Source organism: Limanda limanda, chromosome 4, assembly GCF_963576545.1.
Source record: "Limanda limanda chromosome 4, fLimLim1.1, whole genome shotgun sequence".
Lineage (NCBI taxonomy): Eukaryota > Metazoa > Chordata > Actinopteri > Pleuronectiformes > Pleuronectidae > Limanda > Limanda limanda.
Genome location: NC_083639.1, coordinates 16625468 through 16635456, shown reverse-complemented (window position 1 = coordinate 16635456; position 9989 = coordinate 16625468). Strand labels below are relative to the sequence as shown.

Below are 9989 nucleotides of genomic sequence, written 5' to 3'. Positions count from 1 at the left end.
TATAGCAGCTTCTATTAGCTTGATGACCACTCAAAGTGCTTCACAGTACAGTTTTGCCACACACATTCATACTGTGTAGTTCCGCGCATCCCATACAGTAGATGCACTCAATAACACGCCTGTAGCTCAGCCATCAGGAGCAATTTGGGGTTCAGTATCTTTCCCAAGGACACTTCGGTAACTGATTATCCAGTTGCTGACATCACACTGTAAACCCTCTTAATAGTGGATGACCCACTGAAACTTTACCTCCACACCAATTGCCCTTGCGAGTCCAGGCAATTTAGTTGAATACTATATCTAGATACAATTACTTATACAGAGCCAATTTTTTAACCTACTGTTCTTATATCTAAGGCCAAACTAATATTGGATTAAAAAGTATCAGAGCATATCAGCACACAGTTAAACCTTGGTTGTTCTTCATCAGAAACACTTTGATGTAATAATTTGCAGTGAGTACATGCCACATAAAAGTCAATTGCTGCCACCTTTGGGATATTTGTTGTAATTGCACTCTGTGTAGGAGATTAATGACAGTGCTGCCTTCAGTGCTGCCTTCAGTACTATCGGAAATATTGGAACTCTATTGGAACTTTAATATCTACATCTAAGTTAACTTATACGCCCTATCCTCTATAACACGTAAACTGAAGACAAAATAGCACTCAATGTCTCTATTCATAACATGGTCCAGATTTATCTCAGTAGTTAAGACTATATTGACATTACTGCATAAGATAGTTTGAATTTACTGCCGCTACACTCGACATTTGAAGGCAGTTAAATATTCAAACATGGCGGACGCGGATGAGCCGTAAGTAGCTGCCGAAGAAGCGAGCGACATCAGTCGTTAACTGCCCGAAAGATGCTCTCACGTCTCATTAACCCACGAAGGCTCAGCATGAATTATTTTACTCTCTCTTTTTAGGCAGAATTAAAGAAGCAGAGTAGTGGAGCTGACTGAGAAGTTAGTGATGAATGTGGCAGAAGTGCCCGAAGGTTCGAGGTTACACGAGAAAGGTTAACGTTAGCTAGCGAGCCACCCGGGGAAGCTGCCTGTAAACACTGTGTAACATATCTCATCTGCGGATTAAACTATCGGCTTCGCTGAGTATGAGTCGCTAACGTGAACATACAGTCGTTGTTGTTGTTGTATCACTCGCCTCCATCTGAAGGTAGAGGTGCTTGCTCACTGTTGACATATTAGCTACTCGGCTAGCATACCCATGGGTCAGACAGATATGATATTTGACCAAATACCCTGATTCTAATTATGTAAAACATATGTTAGAGAGCAGCCGACATGTGGCAGGCATTTAAACTCAAAGGATAAGTTTTACAATATTTCCATTTAGTTCCTCAACCCTTTGAATTACAGCACGATCTGCTGTGAACCGTACACCCTCACTGTGTGATCATTAATTAGTGTGGAGTTTAGGTTGTTTGCATGCCAGCAACTCTGTATTACTTAGGAGGTGCTGCTGCATCTTACATGTACCCGTTGTTGTCTTCAGGATGGTGGTGGATGGAGGCAACGCTGGCACCTGCGAGTGGGCTGGTCGATGGAACCATATCAAAAAGTTTCTGGAAAGATCGGGACCTTTCACTCATCCTGACTTTGAGCCAAGCACAGAGGTAACTAAAGGGATCTCAATGAAGCACACACCTAAACTAAGGCCCAACAGTCTGCTAATGACACCACATTTATGTCCACCAGATTTGGGTTTGGAACTGCATGAAACTTCACAAACTCATAGATGTTAGTGTCCTGAATATGCCAGATTTTTTTCCATCAAGATCCATAAATAAGAAATTAGTGAAAATGTCAAAACATGTCAAAAGTCTCGCCATATTAAAGAAAGTGAAAACCAAAATCCTGGATCTGCCCCTTTGTCTGAATCATTCCTAGAATGCACTGGGTTCTTTCTTGGCCTATGTCCCATCCTTCTACTAAGTCTCATGGAAACCTATTCATTAGTGCTTATGCAAATGGGAGGGGCTAAAACATAATCTCTGAGGCAGATGTATTTATTATATCCCAATGTGCTTACCTGATGCTCATTTTCATTTATCATTTGAACTGTCCTGTGTCATCTCCCTCAGTCCTGTCTGTTGTTTCTCACCAGTCACTGCAGTTTATGTTAGAAACTTGCAAAATCCTGGTGATCGGTGCTGGGGGTCTGGGATGTGAGCTGCTGAAAGACCTGGTATGATCACTATTATCACAAGTGTTTGAAAGGTATTATTTAAGCTGCAATAAATGTTCAACATGTTCTTCTTTTTATTCCTCTTGTGGTCCAGGCCTTATCAGGCATTCACAACATCCATGTTGTTGACATGGACACCATTGATGTTTCTAACCTCAACCGACAGTTCCTTTTCAGGTCAGTATCATTATTGAATATTTTTGGTGTAAAGTTTATGACCTGTATTATTAAGTAAGGTAGCAATTAATTGTTTTCTTCTCCTTTAATTTTTCCTAGACCAAAAGATGTAGGTCGACCCAAGGCGAATGTGGCAGCAGATTTTATCAACTGTCGCGTACCTGGATGCTGCGTAGTACCGTATCCTTTTGAAATTAATTGTTTGTCTGTTAGTGGTTCACAAATTGTTGCAAGATTGTCAATAAAAATGCAGTTGTTCAATAGCACAATGGATAATTTCAAGGGGGTGGAACTATTCTTAAACTGAGACTGAACTCATGGTACAAATGTCCATGATCGTCTGACGATAGAGGAACCATGATACCTCAACTGCTGCCACTGCAATTGTGCAACTTATTGAGTTGAGTTATGTTACATAACAAATTTTTCATTTCACAATTAACACTTTAACACTAAATCAAAACTTTATTATTCCATATATGGTCAGGTTTAGCTCAATTGTTTAAAAACTGCACATTTCTTTTCTTTTTTTTTTGTCAATGAAATGATTCAACGATTGCAAAAAACACCTAACAAGTCAAAAGTCCTGGGTGTGATGGCTCAAATATTTTGCTCTGAACTGAACCATGGATTTGGAGAATTGTTACCGTCCTGATAATTAATTATAATCCAAATGGAAAGAACAAGGCAGCCCTGCCATAGTAGGGGAAAGACTAAGATTCATAGAATTGTGATATTATAGCTGCTTTATCTCAAAATAATATAGTTCCCAACATAGACACAGTAGACATTCTTAAAAAAAGATCTGTATGATTTTTTTCCTTTATGTTTTGTTCAGACATTTTAAGAAAATTCAAGACTTCGATGAAACATTCTACAGACGTGAGTATTTTATGTCTTTAAATTTCCTCATTGTTGGGAATAATGGGGTGCAACTGTACAGGCAGTTAATAGTTTGTTTTGATGCTCAAGGTTTATTACACTCACAATCATTTTCACTGAGATAAACTACTGGAGACCAAAAGTAGAATTTAAAATCAATACCTGCCTTTAACAGGAGCCAAAATTCACTTCAATCCTTTTGCAGAACTTTCCCACTCAGCACTGCTCATATAACATATGATACGTGCTGAATTTTATTGGGACCAATTTTTAACCTCTGTAATCCACATTCTTATTTTGCCACACGAAATATCGTTCCACAAGATTTTTTTATAGCCCTACCAGTTGGATTGCATCATTATCAGACATTGGATTTGAATGTATTCATCTCTGTTTTCATCTAGAGTTCCACATAATCGTCTGTGGACTGGACTCTGTAGTTGCCAGGAGGTGGATGAATGGAATGCTGGTAAGTAATTCCTCTTCATTGCAAACTTTGTTACTGCTCTTTTTTCCTTGTTACATTTGCCAACTGTCTGTGCCAGGACTCTGTCACTAATGTTTATAATGAATTCATGGTAATGCTGTTGGTTTTTGTGTAACCTCTCTGTCTCTCTGTGCAGCTGTCTTTGCTGCTGTTTGAGGATGGTGTCTTGGATCCAGGTTCCGTTATCCCTTTGATTGACGGCGGGACTGAAGGCTTTAAAGGCAACGCCAGAGTCATTCTCCCCGGCATGACCGCCTGCATCGACTGCACCCTTGCGCTTTATCCTCCGCAGGTAAGGTAGCATTTAACCATGGCTAAATGGTTTTACAGAAACAGTTGGTGGTCACCTCTCTATAATACACCTGTCTTTACAGATCAACTTCCCCATGTGTACAATAGCCTCCATGCCTCGTTTGCCAGAACATTGCATTGAGTATGTGCGGATGTTGCTGTGGCCAAAAGAGACACCCTTTGGAGGTATGTTATCAGCCCGCAGCACCTATTATGTCTGTTTAATAAACTTTATTATGTCTGTAATGAACAGCATGTTGAAGCTCAACTATCCCTGCCATCTGGCTTACATAACATATTAACGATGACATAAACCTTTGTATGTGTGTTTGTGTTTGTGTGTGTGTGTGTGTGTCAGATGGTGTGGCCCTGGATGGAGATGACCCAAAGCACATCCAGTGGGTGTACCAGAAATCTCTGGAGCGGGCAGCAGAGTTCAACATAACAGGAGTCACCTACAGACTAACCCAGGGTGAGTATCCAAGGCACATTTAACTGTTACAACCAAAAAAGGGCTATTTTTCCTGCAGTTTTGCCTGGAGAGGAGCCTAAGTATATAAAACACAAGACGTTTTCATCTGAGTTATTTTGGATACTTCAACTTAGTCTGTGTCTGTACTGTGTCTTTCTGAGGTTCACTTCATTTAGCAGATTTGTAAGAAAAAAATTCTTTGAATTAGATTTTTACAAAACTTTTAAAGATTTTTCTGCTTCCATTTTAACGTTGCAGGTGTAGTGAAGCGGATAATCCCTGCTGTAGCCTCTACAAATGCTGTAATCGCTGGTAAGCAACAAAGATCGAGAGAACGTATTGTAGTAGAGACCTTTTATGGAGGATTTTATGACCCCTAAATAAAAGTGAATCATTTTCACTCAGTACTGAGGTTATTGACTTTCAGTATACAGAAATTATATGGAACTTTTTTTCTGCTTCATTTGACACAGCTGCTTGTGCAACTGAGGTTTTCAAGATAGCTTCAAGGTGAGAGCCTTTTCTTGGCAGCTTTATGCATATTATGTAAATTTTTATATGAACTGCACGTTCCTTCCGCCATTGCTCATCATCCCACTTTTTCAATTTGCAGTGCCTACATACCTCTCAATAACTACATGGTCTTCAATGATGTGGACGGCCTATACACATACACTTTTGAGGCAGAACGGAAGGTTTGTCCCTCAGCTGCATCTGCCTATTCATGTTTACTACGGTGATCAAGGAGCTTTTTGGATGAAGTGCGTATGTGTTCACTGTTGTTGTAGGAAAACTGTCCAGCCTGCAGTCAAGTTCCTATGGACTTGCACTTTGCTCCTTCTTCCAAACTCCAGGAATTGCTCAACTACCTCACTGAGAGCACTTCCCTGTAAGTTTGTCTTCCGCGTTAGAAATCATGATTGTTTATTACAGAATCGCTAACATCTCAAAAATCCAAATGTCATTCTTTTTTTTTCCAGACAAATGAAATCACCTGCGATAACAGCAACAGTGGAAGGAAAGAACAAGACATTATATTTACAGGTAATTCAGACCTGGTTGAAAGCCCGAGGCTACATCCACACTACTCTGTTTATTCTTTAATGTAAATCTGCTTTGTTTACGTCTGTCATCTTTTGAGGTCCTAAAACTGATTAGGTTGGAAATGCTGCTGTCCCTGTTTTATTTATTACAATGCCGGGGCTGAGTTGTGATGAACAGGCAAAATCCGAGACATTTGGATTGGTTCTCATCAGTTACAAGTTGTCTTCAAGGGCTGAAGTCAAAACGTATAGACTATCAGTTACAGTTCTACCCAGTCCAAGAAAAGAAATTGCTTATCTTTTCACCAACGTTTTTTCTCATTCGTCATGCTGTCTGTTAAAATTTGTGCGGGTTGTAGTAGAAACCAGTAATGCCTTGTTTGAAAACCACATCAAAAATAATGAATGTAGCCTGAAGTTCTCATGGTAATGTGAGGTGTGTCCTGATGAAATGTCAAACACAAGTTTTACTTTGAGCTCAAGGTCATCTTGTTTTGTTGTTACAGTCTGTCGTCTCAATTGAACAGAGGACACGGCCAAATCTCTCCAAAACTATGAAAGGTGAGCCCTTGTATTTGTGCTGCCTAAAAATTGCTTTGCATACAGTGTGAATTGGTCAGACTCCAGTGAAAACATGATGAAAGAAAATGTTAGTAGTCTGACTTAGTTCTGAATATGTTTTTTCCAGAGCTGGGTTTGACTCATGGACAGGAGTTGGCTGTAGCTGACGTCACCACACCCCAGACCTTGTTATTCAGACTCTGCTTTACCTCATAGGATGACATCAAGCACTACATTGTCCAGTTGTTGTCATTCTTATTTCTTTGCCAACTATGTCTGGATGCAAAATATTTAAAATGGTCTAAAAACTGGAGCAGTTTACAGTGTGTCCAATCACAGTATAAATGAGAACGTTATTGTTTGTATTTACTTATTGACTAAATTTAATGTTTTTGCACTGAAAAGCCAAATTACAGTTAATACCTTGTCATGGTTTGATGATAAATCGTCTAGAAGCGTTGCGGATTTCTGCATTAATGTGTTATTTGCACTACAACCTCAAGTGGTCTTTGTGCAAAGAGACAAACAGTGGTCAGTCTGCAAAAGATTATTCTGTACTCGTTCAGGCTTTTGAATATTTAAATTATTTATTTATTCCAAGACAGCTTTTCAGTTACAGTTACCACTGAAAATGATGACTGGACAGAAATAAAAATGTTTCCTTTTCTTACAGAATACTGTTTCAGCGTTTTCAATGAATTGAAGATCGATGGATTGTTAGATCTCTTAAAAATGTATATCTGGGAAATTCCGAGGATCACCATCTGCTGACTAAACTCCCCTTCAACATTCATTTTTTTAAGTTCATCATTATAAAACATTTTGTCAATAAGAAACATAAAATTAAATGATCTATTCCACAGTGAAAATGTGGACTTCACTTTGAAAAATCTCCAAATCCATTCAGTAAAAATGTTTGATATTCAGTATGTAGGTAGTACGAGAGCACCTGAACACAGGAATATCAGTCTCTCTCTGAACTTATTGAGCAAAGTGTTTTTACAGTACTTTGAAGCAGGGGCGGCTCCTGGTACAGGCGACATAGGCGGTTGCCTAGGGTGAAAAATGTTGAGAGGGCGGCACAAGAGACTGAATTATCATGACGTGACACATGCAATGTAAAACAATATATTAACGTCACACCATCATCCTCTAACCCCGGGAAGCACCGGAGGTAGAAGCGCCGCGAAAAGCGGTCCGCCTCATTTCCTCGCCCATGTTCGCACCGGCAGCGTAATGCCGGGAAGAACCGGGAAGTGCCGCGGCCACACACACACAAGCACATAATCTCCTGTGGGGGGTGGCTACAGGCTTGCGTAGGTCAGTCACCTGTGAAGACCAGCATCATTTACCCCTGAACCAGCGCGGAGAAATGCGCTCCCTGGGCCGCAGGGATGAGCCAGCCCCACGCCACTACTCTGTTATGGGTGGAATCAGGACACCAGTGGACACAGGAGCTGGGTCTGACCTCATGGGTAAGTTTGGCCGGCTGTCGTGTTGGCAGGACTTCAAACAGCTATTCATTGCACAATATCTAATAATATGTAAATTTAAAAACAAAAATGAACCATAACCATTTCAAATTAAATATAAAAAAATTAAATTAAATTAAATTTAAAAAAAGAAGAAAAAAAAAACTGCGTGCGCACATCCTGCGCATAAGACTATTGCGCACATGCTGCGCAGAACCCACAGTGAAAATGTTGGACTTCACTTTGGAAAATCCCCAAATCCATTCAGTAAAAATGTTTGATATTCAGTATGTAGGTAGTCAGAGAGCACCTGAACACAGGAATATCAGTCTCTCTCTGAACTTATTGAGCAAAGTGTTTTTACAGTACTTTGAAGTATCATGAAATCCATTTTCTACAGTGAAAATGTTGGACTTTACTTTGAAAAATCTCTTAATCTATACAGTAAATAATATGTTTAATATTCAGTACATTGATAGATAGATTGATTGAGGTCCTGAACACAGGCATATCAGTCTCTCTCTGGAATTATTCATCAAAATGTTTTTACAGTACTTTGAAATATCCAGAAATTATTTACTTGAAGCTAAAAATGTGTGACTTTAATTTTGTAAATCTAAATTGATACAGTCAAAATGCCATTCATAAAAATGACAGGTGAGACTATATATACTTTTAGTGAATATAATCCAATCCATTTACTTTTCAATTATGCATTTTGTATATGCTCCATGTCAACAGTTTATTTTGAAAAAAACTTTGGGTGCGTTTACCATAAATGTCAGTATATGCGCGCAGTAGAATTTCTGCGTCGGCTGATTTGACCACATAGACGCGAGTGCTGGCTGGCTTGACCGCAGTAGATTACGCAGAGGGAAGTATTTCTGTGAGTGGATGAGAATACTAACCTGATGGTGGAAGTTCTAACTCATAATGTTGTATTAAAGTCCTTCTCAACCTGTAGGGGGTCCCACTGTCTCCTCTCCTCTTCATCCCATCTGTAGAAACGTCTGAATTCAAGAGTACCAAGGTCGATATAATACGATTTGAATTAAACAAAATATCAGCAAAATGACATAAAACATAAATAATTAATGATGTGACCAAGCAGAGAAGGGATCAGGAATGTAAAACTTTTATTTATAGAATGTTTTTTACAGGACACTTGAATAGGCTGATCAACGGAGACGTCTCCGGAGGCAGAGGGCGGATCACCTAACTGAGGTACAGCCAGATGCTGGGCACCTCTTCATCAATGTCAACAGCACTTAAACTACCTGCTCTGCTGTTCAACATTTCACGCAGCAACAGGCCCATCCTCCTTTAAACTGACCAAAACCTGGCACACAGTCTGCCACATTGCTCCTGGTGTCCTCCAAGCTGCCATGGTTTGGAAAACTGTCAAAAATGATCTTGGAAAGTGTCTCCATCCACCTGTGGTTGGTTTGAGCAGGTCTATGCTTCTTCCTCTTTTTTACCTTGATCTTGATCTTGATCTGGCTCCTTTCCACCATAACCCTGGAAGATTTCTCTCATTTCAGACTCTTGTAGGAGATTGATAGTTGGGTCAGTCTGGTTGCTTATTTGCTGCATCTCCTCCTCAGTGTTTTGGGTGGATGCAACATCAACAGTGTCCTCAGATAGCTTCTCCACCTCCTCCTCTGTGATGAGGTCTTCGGACAAGGAGTGAGAGTGAGGTCAGTCTGGTTGCTGATTGGCTGCATCTCCTTGTCAGTGTTCTGGATGGAAACAGTATCAACAGTGTCCTCATACAGCTTCTCCATCTCATCCTATGTGACTGAGGTCTTGACATGCGGAGTGGGGTCAGTCTGGCTGCTGATTGGCTGTGTCTCCTCAGTGTTCTGGTTGGATGAAGCATCAACAATAACTTCCACCTATGGCTGCTTTTCAGTGGAGGCAGCACTTGCGACTGGCTCAGTTTGAGCAGGTTTGCACTTCTTCATCTTTTTGAGCTTGATCTTGAAAACGATTGGCTCCTTTCCATTATAACACTGGAAGATTACACTCTTTTTCTCCTCCTGCAGGAGATCGCCCCGAATCTTACAAATGCATCCTAGAATTCATGTGTATATGTGGCTTTGATCTGAACCAACTGTATCCATGGCAACAATACACATTAATAAGAAAAATATTAAACAAGGAAATGTATCTGATAAGAGATCTTTAAGACATTACCCAAAATTTCATTTTCAGTAAGGGTGAATAGTAATGCAAAAAAAGCTTATCAAATGTTTTGCATAAAATTTTTAAATAAACCTTGAAAGTACCATCTATTAAATACAATTTCTAAAAATTTTAGGACTGCAAAAAAAACACGTCTTCAAAGGCCCTGTCAGACCCGGATCATGACGTCATGGTGCTACGTGGAAAGGA

General features: G+C 39.8%; 1 protein-coding gene across 2 annotated transcripts; it reads left to right on the top strand.

Annotated features, from left to right (window-relative positions):
* Window positions 1–795: 795 nt before the first annotated feature.
* On the top strand, window positions 796–6798 carry uba3 (ubiquitin-like modifier activating enzyme 3). 2 transcript variants are annotated; one of them, XM_061069709.1, is made up of 17 exons: window positions 796–817; window positions 1518–1638; window positions 2130–2210; window positions 2305–2387; window positions 2487–2567; window positions 3226–3269; window positions 3674–3738; window positions 3893–4048; window positions 4131–4233; window positions 4406–4519; window positions 4778–4831; window positions 4993–5029; window positions 5133–5214; window positions 5308–5408; window positions 5500–5563; window positions 6069–6123; window positions 6251–6798. In XM_061069709.1, exons 1-17 carry the CDS (start codon window positions 798–800, stop codon window positions 6337–6339), a joined length of 1350 nt encoding a protein of 449 aa, XP_060925692.1. In that variant the 5' UTR covers window positions 796–797; the 3' UTR covers window positions 6340–6798. The 2 variants fall into 2 exon arrangements, with proteins under 2 accessions (XP_060925692.1, XP_060925693.1); XM_061069710.1 differs by lacking the exon at window positions 796–817 and adding an exon at window positions 1160–1178.
* The last annotated feature ends 3191 nt before the right edge of the window (window positions 6799–9989 follow it).

Excerpts from the sequence above, each read along its gene's own strand:
- uba3 (XM_061069709.1), top strand. The coding sequence starts at position 798 with ATGGCGGACGCGGATGAGCC. Across the intron at positions 3,270-3,673 it reads CGATGAAACATTCTACAGAC|AGTTCCACATAATCGTCTGT; the intron begins GTGAGTATTTTA and ends GTTTTCATCTAG. Across the intron at positions 3,739-3,892 it reads GGTGGATGAATGGAATGCTG|CTGTCTTTGCTGCTGTTTGA; the intron begins GTAAGTAATTCC and ends CTCTCTGTGCAG.